At 38.7% G+C, this 17,384-nt stretch overlaps 2 protein-coding genes across 3 annotated transcripts in view; both read right to left on the bottom strand.

Moving 5' to 3' along the window:
* LOC127976189 (peroxidasin) overlaps positions 1–327 on the bottom strand; it is a 72,973-nt gene extending 72,646 nt beyond the window's left edge. Inside the window, exon 1 of the mRNA XM_052580446.1 lies at positions 34–327. Within this exon, the coding sequence (XP_052436406.1) occupies positions 34–218 (185 nt within the window). The 5' untranslated portion in view covers positions 219–327. The remainder of the gene's footprint in view (positions 1–33) is intronic.
* Positions 328–14,095: 13,768 nt separating this feature from the next.
* myt1lb (myelin transcription factor 1-like, b) overlaps positions 14,096–17,384 on the bottom strand; it is a 117,443-nt gene continuing 114,154 nt past the window's right edge. For both annotated transcript variants that reach the window (XM_052580598.1, XM_052580599.1), the window contains one exon: positions 14,096–16,969. In XM_052580598.1, the coding sequence (XP_052436558.1) occupies positions 16,829–16,969 (141 nt within the window). In that variant the 3' untranslated portion in view covers positions 14,096–16,828. The remainder of the gene's footprint in view (positions 16,970–17,384) is intronic.

Below are 17,384 nucleotides of genomic sequence, written 5' to 3'. Positions count from 1 at the left end.
TTTCTCTCGCAGAAAAAAGGCTAGTGTACTCACAGGATTGTTGTCTGGGGAAGAACAGCTGGTACTGATTCCAGGTTTAGATGCATACATCTGACAGTGGTTCGGAAACACAAACAGCGGCTCGGACATGACAAGACACAGTATGGGCCACTGCTGAGGAGCAACACGCCGAGTACACTTAAAAAACAGGGTAAGTTTCGGACAGTCCGCAACGCCATGACCAGCCAGTGCGCCGAAAGAGCCGTGTGCACTGTGCAGGAATCCAGCAGTCCAGTGGGAAGTAGGGCAGTGTTACAGCCCGTGTACTAGACGGCATGAAAGACCAATCAGAGCCTCCACAATCATGTTCACGACAAAAGCCCATCCTACTAAACTTTCACATACTACACACTTCAGAGTACGTGCGTTACCGGCAGCAACGTAGTACGTAGGCCGAGTATGCGAACTGGGATTCTCTCTGAAGTATTGAACCGTCAAGAACAGACAACTGCGCTGTACACAAATATTTATTTTCCATAGTAAAAGTACATTTCTGGCAAGTAGATTTTTAATCTCAGTTTTATTATTCATTTAAAATTAGACAAATGTGCTATTATTTTAATCTCCAGTCTGTTATTTACCAGTTCATACAGTATTTTAAGACACCAAGCAGTTTTTAACCCCAGTCGCGCAGATGGGGAACGATGTTGCACACGGCGTTACAGTGTGTCCCGCTTGTTAAACTATGCTGTTATATGATATTAGCGATTTAATTTACAGTACTTAATTTGTGTGTTTTAATGAGAAACCTCAAGAAACAAAATAAAGACGACGTTTAATGTTCAGAAATTATTATTTCAAGACATGTAAAGCATTTGTCTGGCTCGTTTATGTGGGTCGTCCCAAGCGTGGTTGCATGGTTCATTGTCAAACTCCAGAATAAGATTATTTTTCATTCTTAAAAACGGCATTATTTTACTTGAAAAAATAAACAACTGAATAATATATATGTAAATAATAATATGATATATATGTATGAATTGTGTGTTTTTTCCCCATTGGATCAAATTTTATATTGTCCAATGGTCATGTTACAATTGTAAAAAAAATTTTTTTTTACCCCACCACGGGTTGTTGACAAGTTTTTTTTTTTTTTTTTAAATAAAGGTAAATAAAGAAAACCATATACATTGTAGTTATGAAATAAAGCGACAAATTTGTTCTAGAAAAGTGTGAAATTACTGTGGACAAAAATTATACTCTGAACCCCATGTGGATTAACACAAAATGAGAACTATATATATTTTTAGGAATTAGTATTAACATTCTAATCTAAAGGCAATTTTTTTTTTTTTCATCTGAGCCCATCAGGCCACAATTAAAGACATTGCAGGCAGTATCCGGCAGCTGGGCTGCTAGTTGCCCATCCCTGTCCAGGTGAATGTTAATGTCACCAAGGACTAGCACCTGAGGAGCATTCTTAAAAGAAAGAGGACAAGCAGCATATCTACAGTAGTTGTAAACTGGTTGAGTTATTTACTTAATTTATTAATAATCTTACACACACACACACACAGAGAGAGAGAGAGAGAGAGAGAGAGAGAGAGAGAGAGAGAGAGAGATAGATAGATAGATAGATAGATAGATAGATAGATAGATAGATAGATAGCTCTAGTTTTTCTTGTTTAATAAAAAAAAGTTTTTTGTTTATTATTTTGTCATGTTTTATTGTGTTTTATTGTATTTTTATTTTTTTTTTTAGTATTTTTTTAACCTGATAAAAATGAGCCAACTGCAGTTTGATTGAAATTAACTGGAATGCACATTGAAAAAACATGATGTTTGAAAATTTTGAAAATGCCTAGCAATCCTAGCAATACTCCACGTGAGGCAGCATTGACTGTTTCTGTGATTTCTCATGTCAGCCTTTTACTTTAAATAAAGTCTTAAAGTTTGGATCCAAACGCAAGAGGGAAGCAGATCACCACTTGCTGCAATCATCTCTAAAATAAAAGTCCTCTGAACTCCAAAACTCATTTTACTCTGATACCAAATTATAAAGCTTCTCATTCTTGAAATGGTTAAAGCGTGGGTCATTCTAACCCCGGGCAAACAGATTTCTGCATTATCTTGCTATTATCTTGCTTGATGTTTCACACTGCTCATAAATTATCCTAATTTATTTAATTCTGTTCATAAATCCATTTGGTCTCTAGATAGCAGCACCAAACTGATCTGTACTCATGAACAAATTCAGTGATGCCTTAAAGCAATAGTTCCCTCCAAAATGAATAATTTGTTATTATTTACTTATCCTCATGTGGTTCTAAACCTGTAAGACTTTCATTCGTCTTCAGAACACAAATGAAGATATTTTTGACTCCTGGTCGTGGAGTCAACTTTATGATGACAACTAAATGCTTGAAATAAGCATTTAACACACCAAACACACTAATAAACATAAAAATTCTCAAGGGACATTTTTGAAGGGGACACAAATAACACAGTTAAAATTTTACTTGTAAGAAGTACAAATTAAGTCAAATTGTACAAGTAGGTTACTATTTTTCTTTTTCTTTTTTTTTTTCTTTTTTTGACTTATGAAGACAACAAACAAACTGTAGGCCTACTAAATTAATTAAGCAAACATGGGTATGCACATTTAACCCGGAGTGTTAAATATGAAGTTGATTTTGTAAAAAAAACAATTGATAATTTATAAGCCAAAACATAGTGTCCCAGAACATCAAAAGAGCATTTCATTTTCTCCATGACATTCTAACATTTCGCCTAGACAACTTGCCCCCTCTCATCCAGACCAGCACGCACCACCCCCTCTGACCCCTGGCTGTTCTCTGTGAACATCGCTCTAGACTCCAGGCTTTAGAATGCAGAGAGGAAGTGGAGCAAATAAAAATAAAACTCTACTGGCCTTCACAGGAAGTCAATCCTGTCTTCCTCCTCTTCAAATGTCTCCCCTGCTAAAACAACATACTGTATCACCACAATAAAATTAACAATTGTCCTCACTCTTGCACACTTTTCAAAACCTTCTCTTCTCTTTTTTGTCCTCCTTCTCCCCTTCTTTCATCAACTGTTACAGCTGATGACTTTGCAATATTCTTCATAAATAAAACAAGAAACATCAGTGCCCAATCCTCCACACCACCTACTGGCAAAAACTTAATAACAACAAATACACACTCTTTTTCTCCATTCTCGGATGCAGATGTTTCCAAACTTATCCTTTGCAATCATCCTTCTACATATCCATTTGATCCTATCCCCACTCACCTTTTTCAAACACCGTTTTCTTCTTCTGTTATGCCTCACTTACATCATCAACACATCTCTTCACACTGGTACATTTTCCACAGCATTTCAGCAGGCTCGGGTAAACCCCTAAAAACTCATCTCTTTGGATTTCACTTTATGTATTACTTCCCTTTGTAGCTTCTACTTAAGAAGAGTCGCTTTATGGATTCCCCAATTGTAAGTCACTTTGGATAAAAGCGTCTGCAAAATGACTAAATGTAAATGTAATGTAAAAGCTTAAGAAGCCCTCTCTAAATCCAGTACTTTTAGAAAACTACAGACCAATCCCTTCCATTTATTGTAAAGAAACTTGAGCAAGTTGTGTTCAACCAACTCTCTATGTTTCTTGCACAAAAAAAGAAAAAGAAAAAAAAAAGTGGCTTCAGAGGTGGCCACTCAACTGAGACTGCCCTGCTCTTGGCTACTGAAGCCCTGAGTCTGGCAAGAACAGATTTCAAATCCTCAATACTCATCTTGCTGGATCTGTCTACTACTGCTTTTGATACTGTTAACCACCAGATCCTCCTGTTCACCCTTATGGAAATAGGCGTCTCAGGAAAAACACTACAGTGGTTCAAGTCTTACGTCCCAGGTAAGTCCTCTAATGTTTTGGAGGGGTGAGATTTCTAAGTCACAACTTCTTGCTACTGGGGTTCCTCAGGGCTCAGGGCTTAGACCAATTATTTTCTCCATATACATGTCATCATTAGGATCTGTCATTCAGAAGCATGGCTTTACCTACCACTGCAATCCTGATGACACTCAACTGTTCACATTGCAGTCTGTCTGACAGATATTTCTAGCTAATAGAAAAACCAGAACCTTCAATTCAACCTTGCTTAGACAGAACTGCTTGTGATCTCAGCCAACCCGCCTGTTAACCCTCTGTAGTCGACCAACGCGGATACGTGTTTTGTGGCATCCTCTCCTGATAACCCCTGAAAATAACTTAAATTTCAGTTTAGCAATACATCAATTGAATCTGTGTAGGGTCTACTAGTATTTGTATACGGACATAATAACAACAAAACTTTGTCCAGTTACAAAATAAAGAAAACAAACGGTGCGTTTTCTTCTGCCTTGATCTGCATGATCTTCATTTAGAAATGTGTCATTAAAATAAACTGTAACTTAGCAAATACTAAACAAAGAGACATGAGAGAGATATCTATAGAAAGCTATAGAGGAAGTCTTTTTATTATTATTATTATTATTAATAATAATAATAATCTACTTGTATTCGTTTGCACTTTTTCCAAACTATAACTCCTGTCTAAATGGAGTAATCATGTGAAACATTATGACGTTTCATTCACATCATCTAAATGTTTCACGATGCCAGGAGTTTTTATTTATTTTTATGTTCTATAACATAGACAGCACTACGATATAAAAGGAATATGGATTATAATGTTGCTAGCTTAATGTCAGTAAGAATGAAAAGACAACTTTACTGTGATAGGCTATCCTCTGTTCATGAATATAGCCATATGTTAGGTGGGAGATAGAGGACCAAAAGGCGAGATTCTCAATCACAGACTTTTTAATGAAAATGAGAATCAACGGGAAACATAAATCCACTCTGTAAACAGAGGTGTCAGTCAAAACAGAATTCTTCGCTCGTAAACCCAAAGCATTAACAAAAAGCAGCAGAGAAAATAATTACTGGGATTCGGGATGTGCGGCACCCGCGCCAGGTGCAGTGGAAGATCCCAAAAGAGAATGCGGCGAGAGGCATAGAGGCATAGAGAGTGGTTACCGTAGGCTGGATATCGCGTCCGTTCAGGACCACAGCGTCTGAGTTGGTAGTGCAGATTAAGGAGCGTGAAGGAGAAAGGCTTCCAGACAAATCGACAGGACAGGACTTGACTCAGCAGGTAGGACAAGCTTCTTCGGCATTGATAGCTAGGAATAAACTGACAAAAGGGGCAGAGAGAGCAGAGGTAGAAATAGCAGGAAGAATCAGGGAAAAGGGGAAACAGGTGAGAGGATTGGGTGAGATAAGTGTAAGTGGGAACAGCTGGGACTAATGAAGTTAAAGTGATGATGTAGAGAAAGAGTGTATAGGATGACCACAAGAGGGGGACAGAGAAAGGAGGAACCCGGATCATGACAGTACCCCCTCCCTGAACGAAACCTCCTGGCACTCCCGAAGAGGAGGACTGGCGAGAACGAAGGAAATCATCAATGAGCGAATGGTCCAAGATTTCCCGGGAGGGGACCCAGCTTCTCTCCTCTGGCCCATACCCCTCCCAATCGACTAAGTACTGGTGACCACGACCCAGGTGACGTGTGTCAAGGATGAGACGAACCTTGTAGACAGGGGAATCATTAATTTGATCAGGAGGACAGACCGGACGAGAGGGCACATGAACGACGGGCTTAATATGTGAAACATGGAAAACTGGATGAACGCGACAGAGATGGGATGGAAGGCGAAGCCGTACCGCAATAGGATTAATAATCTTAATAATATGAAAAGGCCCAATAAAATGGGACACCAGATTACGTGAATCAGAATATAATGGTAAGTTAGTGGTGGAAAGCCACACTCGTTAGAGCGACGAAGTGCAGCTCTCACCCTCCTCCAAGTGCGACTACAATGATTAATATAGGCTCGAACAGACGGTGAATTGGATGCTGCCTCCTGAGATGAAAATAAAGGAGGTTGATAGCCGAGGCAACAATGGAAAGGAGAAAGACCTGTTGCAGAGGATGGGAGGGAATTGTGTGCATACTCTGCCCAGGCCAGCTGCTCAGACCATGACGCGGGACAACAATGAGCAAGACTGCGGAGCATACAAGAAACAATTTGATTGGCGCGCTCGACCTGCCTGTTGGTTTCCGTGTGAAACCCCGACTAGAGGCTGGCAGTTGCCCCAATGAGACGACAAAACTCCTTCCAGAAAAAGGTGGAGAATTGCGGGCCCCTATCTGAAACCACGTCAGTGGGCAGACCATGTATCTTAAAGACATGATCTACCATAATCTGGGCTGTCTCTCTGTCAGAAGGAAGTTTAGTGAGCGGGATGAAACGAGCAGATTTAAAGAAGCATTCAACAACCGTAAGGATTACCACATTGCAACCCGACAAAGGGAGCCCCATAATAAAATCAAGAGAAATATTAGACCAGGGTCGAGCCGGTATGGGGAGAGGTTGAAGTAAACCCTCCGGAGGAGAGTTACCGGTCTTAGTTTGAGCGCAGGTTACACAGGAGGATCGGAATATAATTTGCAGAGTGCAAATCTCTTTGCTCGCATGAGGAATATAATGGGCAGAGCACGAATCTCTCTGCTTGCGCGCGGAATACAATGTGCAGAACACTAATCTCTCTGCTCGCAAGCGGGAACTGGGTGCGCGCTCTCAGATACACGTTACTCTTGTAGGAATTTTCTCTGGGCTCACTCAGAGAGTATGCCTGCACTTAAAACGTGTTCAGTGCAATCATGAATCTCTCCTCTTCGCTTAATGTAAGCATGTACGTGCTTAGACTGCCTCCCGTGTGTCAACGACTGACCAATGAAAACGTGACATCGTACATGAAATCTTATTGGTTGATATTGAACCGCACATGGAACATTACATTTACATTTATTCATTTTTTCAAAAGCGACTTACAAATGAGGACCGTGGAAAAAAGAGCAATGATTTATAAGTGATATAACAAGTCTCAGTTAGGTTAACACAGTACACGTAGCATGGGCTTTTAACTATTATTATAAATAAAAAGAAAACAGATAGAATAAAAAAAGAATAGAGCAAGCTAGTGTTAGAGGTCTTTTACAAAGGGCATCAGCCTTGACATTCTTAGAACCCGGACGATAGGAAATGGAGAAGTCGAAACACGTAAAAAATATAGCCCAGTGGGCTTGGCGAGCATTGAGTCTCTTCGCTGAAAGTATGTATTCGAGATTATGATGGTCGGTCCATACGACGAAAGGAGCAGAGGAGCCTTCCAACCAATGTCTCCACTCACCTAACGCCAACCTGGCGGCGAGTAGTTCATGGTTGCCTGTATCGTTATTACGTTCAGCGTAAGACGGTGAGAATAAAAGTTTCGGTGAGATTGTGTTTACATTGTGCAATATAACATGTTCATGTTTCGCATGTAAAAAAACACAGTATTTTTCACACAATTAACTTATCTGTATACCGCTGTTTTCACTGTCATAAAAACGGACTGATGTCTTCCTTGTTCTTATAAAGTCCCTCCTTAAGAAATACGTAACTAGTTCTGCGATTGGGCTAGTTTTGAGAAGCAAGTGGGCAGGATTTGTTTTGAAAACCTGGCAATCCTGATCTGAACGCACGTGCTGGAGATGTACTTCTAATCACAGAATGCCTTTACTGACGAGATGCGCATGAAAATCGCATTAGATTTTTGCACAGCCCTACCATCTAGTTAACAAAACTAAACAGCGTTGCCCTTTGTGTAATAAGTTACAGAAACTGTTAAACGCACCAACTTAAATAATAAAATACACTTACCTTTTGTGGTCCATAAACAACGACTTCTCCAGACAAAGAGGGAACTGCTCCATCTTTCAAGAACAATCTTTGTGCAAATCCAGTATTAAACTGATTGAGATTGAGGAAGCTGTCCTCAGCAAAATGTGCTGCACATAGTTTTACATGTGGATTATAATTTTCAGAAACCGAGTTAAACATAAATTGTAACCATTGATCTCTAAGTACAGTGTCCCTGGGAAGGCCAAACAAAGATGATTGGACTCCGACATAAAAATAATAGCGTTTCGACGACATGGCGACAAACACAAATGCAACTTTTCCTCTTCTCCGTGGGAGCGCAACAAGACCACGCCTCCTCTTTGTGTATTCCTGTGGGTGGAGGTAAGCAGTGGCGATTCTAGACTTTTTTAATAGGGGTGGCCTTAGTGGAGCACTGATTAATTCAAGGGTGGCATCATAAAATCATGCATCGAATACCATGCTCATAAATTGAAGGACAAAGGCTGTACTCTTACATTAAATTTCTTTTTATTTGAATAAACAAACATCTCAAACATAAAAATACACCTTCAAGACTTTTTGTTTTTTACAATAACAACTCAAACATAATATCTTTGGCCATCTATTTCTATAGCTGTTAATATCCAAAATCCAAGTTCTCAGCTAAATACTATTTATTCATGGAACAATGAATTACAATTTGTTTGCCCATCTATATATTGTTGTTAAAACAACTGAATGCGCCGATTTTTGTGTGAGCTGGCGAAAACCTTGATAAAGTCATCCATATTTAAAGCTTTTGCTCTCCTGGATTCAATACTTAACACACCTAAGTGGCTAAGCCTACCATCAACCATGGTGGTCCGCAAGTGTGTCTTTATTAGCTTCAGGGCTGAGAAGCTCCGTTCATAGCCTGCAGTACTCACTGGGATAGCTGTGGCAACCTTGCAAAGCCTAAAGAGGTCAGGGAACACCTCTTTATAGGGTTCCAAAAATACAGTGAAGTCTGTAACACTTCCCAATTGTACTGCCCCACTGTCCATCTTTCTCTTTACAACCCTTCTGGCCTGATGCAGCTCATGGGTCAAGTCCTCTTGATCACTGCCATACAAATCACCTAATTGTAAGACTTGACCCTTGTCTAGGAATGTACAGCTTTGAAGGTTCAGTGCCTGTATCCCATTCATGAGTACACAGTTTGACTTTGAAAACCTTCTGTCCATCTCACTCATGATGCAATCTAGGATTGGGTACAGTAACCTTTGCCAAATTTTTTTTGTCCTCATCACCCCTGCGTAGGCCTATAGTACAAGTTATATGAGACCCACCCAGTTTTGAGCTTACTCTCTGTTCTCCCTTTTTTGTGACATTTTCAACTGCTACATTACACAGCTTGGCTGTATCAGATATTTCTTGCCACAAATCATGTGCAAATGTCTCGTTCCTGTACTCCTGAAATGTAGCATGAAGTGATTCAATCAAATCAACTGCTATGGCTAAGTCAAGTGAGGGGGCCTGTAGCAGGTCAGAGAGTCGCTTTGTGGTTCCAAGGAGTTTTTGGAAAGTTGTCAGTAAGGCTATGAATGTAAGGTCAATCTGTGCTAATAAACCTCGAGCATCAACAGATCTGTCCCCATTGTCCTCTGAACTGATCTGCTCAAGAACATGCAGGACGGCTGGTAATCTATCCAATAAGTTCCTGCAAGCCACTGCTCTACACGCCCATCGTGTATCACTCAGTTTTTGCAACTCTCTGCATTGGCCACCATACATATCTTTTTGAACCTCCATCCATTTTTGATGTACATAGGACCCGGTCATATACACATAGAGTCTTTGGAGGAGGGTGAAGAAACAATCTACCTCTGCCACTGACTTCACTGTGTCCACTAAGACTAGATTCAGGCAGTGGGCATTACAGTGGACATAAAATGCCTGTTTAGCCTCTGCCTGAATTCTAGCTTCCACACCAGAGTGTTTCCCACTCATCACAGCTGCTCCATCATAGCCTTGCCCAATCAGGTTCTCCTTGTAATTGAGCCCATATTTTTCAAGGCATTGTATGATTTTATCACTAAGTCCCTTAGCATCCAAATCCTGAGCATGCTGAAAATCAAGGAAACTTTCATGTATAGCCCCACTGTAGTAATACCTCACTACCAACGACAGTTGCTCCTTTTTCTGGAGGTCTTTGCTTTCATCTGCAATTACTGAGAAAACCTCACTCTCCTTCACCTCCTTTACAATGTCATCCCTCACCATGTTTGCAAGACACTCCAGAATTTCATTCTGTATGGTTCCAGATGTGTACTTTGCATTCCCCTTTTCCCTCATTTTCTCACTTATAAGGGCATCATGATTAGCAATCACAGTTAGAGTTTCTATGAAATTCCCCCTATTGTCAGAGTCCTCTGACTCCCGGTGGCCCCTCTGAGCCTGCTTCTGAGTTGCTGTTAACAACAGAACCTCTGCAATTGTTTTTATGTATCTCCTGTTCTCCTCAACTTTTCTTTTGTACTCTTGATCGATTAAATCCATTAACCCAGAATCAGACAGCATACGATTCTTATATTCTCTCCAAGCAAACATTGCATTAACGTGACTGTCAGACCGGTCATGCAATGTAAGGCCTCCATCTTTATACAGCGCTTTCTTCCAATGTGAAAAACCTGCCTGGGACGTAAATACTGATTCTGACGCTGAAGGGAGTGAGAAATGTCTACATGCATAACAGTAAGCTGAATCTTTGCTAACAGAGTACTCTAACCAAGAATACTTGCTGTACCACTGCGGGTTGAATGCCCTTCTTTTCTGACCTTGTGTGGTCTTGGGAAACATCCTCAGCACAGGTTGAGTTGGATCTGCTGCCCTTGATTGGGAGATATCTGGAAAGAACAAAAGTAATTCAGCAAATCATACAAACATGTTTTTTCTATATATATTTTAACCAGGATAAAACATACAGTACACACCATGAGGTCCAGGGGTTGGGTTTGTAGCTGCAGTGGACAACCAGTGAGACAAGATGATGATGATGGACCTAAATTTAAATGTAAAATACATTTTGTTGTATTAACTAAAACAAGTGCAATTCAATCAGATATAGCTGAGATGTCATACCCCTATAAGGATCTGAAGTGTCTCCAGCACCCTTGTCTGGATCTGAAATAGCATTTAGAATGATTTCACTTAGATGCCTAAACATTTTTATTTTGTGTAGGCTAAATAAAAATGCTGTTAAGATTTTTTTTTTCAAATACATAGCCTATTAAATCAATGATACCATAAAATCTAATTCTAGATTTTACATACCCAGGTCATCAGGTGAAGCTGCGATTTCAGTCGCTTCACCCTGCCTGTCATCATCCTGATCTGACTCGCTAACATTATCTGAACCACTGCTGGTACTGCTAACTTCAGCTGCTCTGATCAGTTCACTGTCTTCATCAGGTTTGCTTTTCTTGCTAACGAAGAACTGTTGGATATTCTGGTTCCTTTTCATACTGCAATGAAGTCAGATTTCATTCAGAACAGTCCAACCAACCCCTAGGCTACATAAACACCAATTAAATACTTTTTTTCCCATTTACATTATTAGTAATTATTACTTACATTATTATTAGAAATTGAAATGAAACAAACGTGAAATGGCACAATGCACAACAAAAGAACGTATTATTTACAATTAATTACACATAATTAAAGCTTAATAAAAGGCCACATCTGACCTGTGAGCTAAACTGTTACTATTTATGAAGTTTAAATGATATAGACTACTCTTTCATGTCATTACTGCATTGTTAATGTGCAAGTCGAATTCAGTGCCTGTCACTTTAAGGCCCTGATGGCCGTGAGGTTTGCTTGATTCTCACGGTTTAAACTAAATTGTTGTTGTGCATTGTGCATAAGGATATGTGGATGAAATTAATTATGTTTTCCATGTCGTTTGTTAAAATAAATGCTCTAAAGCCTAACAACTCGAAGAAAATCTGTCTTGGATTACAGGAGATGCTGTAAGTGTCTTGTAATGATAATTTCTATGATTTTGGCGAACACAAATAACTATCTCCAGATGTAAATGGTTGCATATCCTATTACTCAAATTCAACTAAACCCACCAGTAGGCTAGACCTTAATTTCACAGCATAGGTATGTTAGCAACACAGGGCTTGAAAACATTGACTGTATAGCCTATAGAACAAACAAAAACGAAACCCTGCGTGGAATTTATCTGGGAATATATAGCCTAAAGCCTAATTTCCTGAAGGTAAGGGCGAGCTATGGCGTGTTTAATTTGTTTAAAATATAATGTAGGCTACGTTTTTTTGCACAAAATTGCGTCTGCTAATGATAAATCTTTAAATGTTTTTTTTTACAAAAGTAGCCAACAGTTAATGACCTAGCAGATGTCGACTGATTAGGCAGGTAACTTACAGTAGATAAATTACGCTAACGTTACATGACGTGATTCAACAGACGTGATACTGGGCTGTGTGTGCGATTGATCAAGGCAGATGTGATAGGTAAATAGATATCTTTGCGTGCTAGCACAAGTAACGTAAGTAGTGCTGTATACTCACATGCTAAAAAAACAATAAGCCATGTATCGTTGGTTAGCTTATATCAAACACTTGCTACTTACATTTCTGAGTTCTGGTGTCTGACTGTCCAAGCTCCGCGCTGATTTAAAGGCAGCAAAGTGCGTCAACAAAGGTTCCGCCTTTGACCACGTTAATGGCCAATCGTAGAGTAGGATTTTGGGGTGGCACCTGGGGTGGCCAATCGAATCTCAGGGGTGGCGTGGGCCACCCCAAGCCACCCCTCTGGCTCCGCCCCTGGAGGTAAGTAAAAAAACGGTTCTAGTGACGTCATTACTGCAGGAAGTAGAAGGATGTAGTCCAAACTGGTCGTTCGATGTTGGCGAATTCTGTTAAATAAAATATCTCACTTGTCACTGAACTTAGAGCTTTATAATTTTACAGATATTATTTATACAACAACATTACACACTAACTAAAGTTTGAAACATGGGATCACAAAGCATGGGAACTTTAAGATGTCACAGAGGACTTATTTTGTTTCTTTATTCCAACTTCCAAGTGGTCTAGTCTACGTTACTTAGGAATAAATAATGTTAAAACGTGTATTAAAATACTCATTCTTGACAAAAGGCAAAAAAGCTGTGTGTGTGCGCACATTTTAATAATGTCAGGCTGTAAACGCGTTCAGGCTTTTTAAAAGCTGTCAATCAAAATGTACTTGTCGGGCTCGGGTCCTGCAGGGCCTAACTTTTATGGCCCGATTACAGCTCTAATGTGAATCCGTTGACCAAGCTATACATGACACAAATTGTGGTTTCATGGGCACAAATTTAGATGAGATGATATAAGATTAGATATTGTATTGATCCCAGATTGATTCCACTCTTGAATCTCACAGAATTCTGAAACTTTGTTTGGTCACACGTGTTTTCAAACCATCCTCTGCTCCATAATGATTCATCAGCAAAGTAGAAAACAAAGTCTGACAACCAGATACTGCTAATGCACACTGTAAAAGCTAGTTAATTAATTTTTTTTTTTTTTTTGCTTCAGAATGCCTCTACTTGCTGGATCCATCCTTGGTCAGATGGTTCTGTTATGGAATGAGAACTCAAAATCCAGTTGCAAGTGAATCACAGTTTATTTACAACAATGGTGAAAGCAATTAAGGCAATGGAACAGATTTGTCCACGCAGTTGAGTAGATCTCAGATCTCAATTGAAGACACTGAACCAATTCAACACAGAAGAGATATCCAACAACATCTTGGTAATCTCCACAAAGGTAATCCCAGGCAGAAACTAAACGGGGAACAACAGAGACACAGGAGAAATAACAAGCATGAGCAAACAACAATCTGACAACATGCATAGCAAACACAAGACAGATAAAGGCAGCGCAAAATACACAACAGGTGCAGCCACGCTGATTGGCTCGTCAGCACCAAGGTTGCCGGAGCAACGCTAACAAGCAATCAGACATGGGACAACAACATGCAGACATGCAGGAATAAACACATATCTGTGAACCATGACAAATAGCACATCTAATAGTTGTCCAATCCAAATCCATGCAAAACCAAAAAAACAAACAAACGTACAAAAAAAATGTATACTCTTTTATTAATTCATGGCTGTCAGCTAAGTTCAAATGAATAACAAAACCAGAAATACAGAAAATAACTCCTTTATCAAAGGAAATAGTATGCTTCTCATCATGATTTACATGAGACATTAATTCATGAAGCCTATGTCAACTTATTTTGCAGCCATAGATGATGTCTAGTCAATTATGTGGCAACACCATTTTCTTTATTCAGAGTATGATGTGTCAACATCCAGCATGACAAATATTGTACAAATTTCACAATTTAAAACTGAAAATCACTGTAACTGTGATCTCACACATTTATAGTAAAATGAAAACAAATTCATGCTGTATCGTACAAAAATAAATCAAACTCCAGTTCCACAGAGAGCACAATAGTTTATACAAAATCCTGTCTTCATTGATTATTAAACCAATCAACCTTGAAATGAAGAATTTCAGATAAATGAACTCATGAATTCACAATAATTCATATGAAAAATCAGCATTCGAATATGTGACTTCTTAAATCTTATATTGATTAATTAGTCACATATGTAAAAAAAAAAAGTATTATGCAATAAATGAGCAGCATGTTTGTGCTTAAATTCCCATTTCCATTGTACCGATGACAATAGTCGATTCAGAAACTGATACTAGCAATTTCTCTACCGAAAGCATTACTTTATTGGCAAAAAGCTGCAGATGTGATGCTGTGCATGAATGATGGAGCCCTAAAAGGACTGATTAGTACAATGGACGAGATCCAGTGAAGTACAAGCACCTTTGCATTAGCTTTCAATAAGGTATTAACAAGGTTGCTACAGCTAATAGTACAATGGAAATTAGGGGTTCACTTAATGCCGCAACACCCCCGAACTCTACCGCTGACTTGATCCCATTGCAGTGGGAGAATTTTTTCTCAAAACACTTTATTTTGATTGACTACTCTTTAATGATTTTGTACAGTGATTAGACATAAAGTGCTGCTGGGGATTATTTTGTATGATATAGAACATACTTAACGAACTAGCATTATTGATTAAAAACACACAATATTTCTCGGAAAGATATTGTCCTCATTGATATTTCAAATCCCTGTAATCTCTGATCTCCACAAACCACTGAACGTCTGTCATCATGTCTTCCTTGTGCCAAAGAAACACCTGGAGATTGCACATCGACCCAAGGTGGGATAAGTGCAAATAGTCTTCTGGCACAAAAGTGGGGCGCAAAAACCCTGTAGGTCCCGTTTTCATTGTCTATTCCTTCTGCTTTAGTTTCCATACTGTACAAACATCCAAGCATGGAAACAAATGTGTCCCTGCGCAGCACTGTATACAGGAACAAAATGAAACTCATAGAGCATTGTACTGTGTGTCTCTAAACCTAATTTTCACCTTTCTGTCCCTTTAAAACATTTGTATTAAAAGATTTATATAAAAATCAATCATTTACATATAGTAAAAAGATTTTGTAGCTTCCACTGTTTACAAACATGAAATTGCATATACCCACCACATAGATTGCATCTCTTTTTTATACACATGGTTAAGTCATATATTGCTGAGACAGTTCCATTCTGGCTACTGCTATTTCAAGAAGAGACCAAATCACGACGTGATGTTTAGAGCTGCTATTGCCATTTCATTGATGCAGATTAAATGAGGAAACCACAAATGATCAAAGCATTTCCTTTTGCATTTTTAAGCAGTAACAGGGTCTCCACCATAAGCTTTCATTTATATGATCTTTTTTTTTTTTTTAAACACCAACCCTTTTTCCACATCATTGATAGTTGATATTAAAGAAATTATTCACCCAAAAATGAACATTTGCTGAAATTGTGCCCACCTTTAGGCTGTCCAAGATGTTAGATGGGCTTGTTTGTTAACCAAAACATATTTGGAGATGTGTCATTCCATCACTCTCTCACCAATAGATCCTCTGCAATGAATGGGTGCCGTCAGAATGAGAGACCAAACAGGTGATAAAGACACCACAATAATCCACAAAAATCCATGTTTTTTGGAAACAAATTAAAGTTCCTCTCCTTTTGTTGTCTCGCATCAAAATCCACCCACATATTTGTTTTGAACTGTGGGTTTAGAATTATGACTTATATGGCTTGTAAAGGGTGCTGGATCTCTGCATATTTCTCTGATGTTTCAGACAAGATGACTTTTTCACTGAGCATTTGTGTTTTACAAACACGCAGACTTTGGCTTCACAAGATGTTAACTGATGGACTGGAATGGATTACTTGTGGATTATTGTGATCTTTTTCTCAGCATTTTGGACTCTTATTCTGACGGCTCCCATTCACTGCAGATGATCCATTGGGAGCGAGTGATGTAATGCTAAATTTTTCGAAATCTGAAAAAGAAATTAACTCATCTACATCTTGGATGCCTGAGGATGGGAACGTTTTCAGCAAATTTTTGGGGAGAACAAATCTTCTAATGATAAATAGAAACTCTTGCTATTTCATTAATGGCACAAAACATCTTCATGATGAGCAGAAATGTTTACTGGCTACCTTTTTCCAGTTTGTTACACTCTTTCAGCAAGCATCAACTAATGTTCAGTATTGGGTGCATTACTGTTTAAAAAATATACACTAAAAAGGTGCATCTATGAGCAGCCAGTAAGGATGAGACACATTACATTAGCCAATATGAAAACGTACAAAGTCTGAATACTTTCAAAAACTATTTTGCAGATCATTATTTTTTTAAAGCAAGGCCAGAAAAATAATCCCAAAGAAAAATCATGTTTAGTCAGCATAACACTTTATAAAAGAACATGAATTTAACACTGTTTGATAAATTACAACAGCAAAGCATGAGGCATCCCATATGAGTGTTATCATTTTTTTTTTCTGGAAGTGTCTTCTTTCCTCAGTATTACTTTGTTTTAGAAACGTTCTGAGATGCTAGACTTGAATGCCTTGTACCGCTTGTTTTATATTTTCTAGCAGGGCCTTGTTCTCTGGACTCTGATAGTGATCTTGACTCGTGTACATGTCCGTTAGCGTGGTCACGTATGCGTCAAAGTTCTGTTCGCTCATCGGCTCCTGTCAAACACAGAGGAAAGCTCCTGTCAGATAAAATACAGTATGTGGAAGATGGTGACAGAACAAGAGTCTCTGGAATACACCTTTGAGAATTTAGTCATAAATTCTAATTCTCATTATGTCAAAATTTCTTTAATTTGTTGTTATTCCTGTGTACAATTCACAGGATGCAAAATTGTAGTAAGAATTCAAGAAGAGAGTTTTCAAATGGATTGAAATTCAAAGAAATCAATGTAACTGTAAATGCAGTTTACTGTCAGTATAAATGGCCACATGGGCCATTCAACAATTAACAATCAATTTAGTTTTCATAATTCACACTGTTTTAAAGCAGTAAATATTACAATCAATATTAAAATAATTAAAAGAAAATGGCACATATTGAGTATCAGGGAAATATAATAATAGCATAATT

This window comes from Carassius gibelio, chromosome B17 (assembly GCF_023724105.1).
Source record: "Carassius gibelio isolate Cgi1373 ecotype wild population from Czech Republic chromosome B17, carGib1.2-hapl.c, whole genome shotgun sequence".
NCBI lineage: Eukaryota > Metazoa > Chordata > Actinopteri > Cypriniformes > Cyprinidae > Carassius > Carassius gibelio.
The sequence above is the reverse complement of the archived record's forward strand: the minus strand, read 5'-3'. Positions and strand labels throughout refer to the sequence as shown.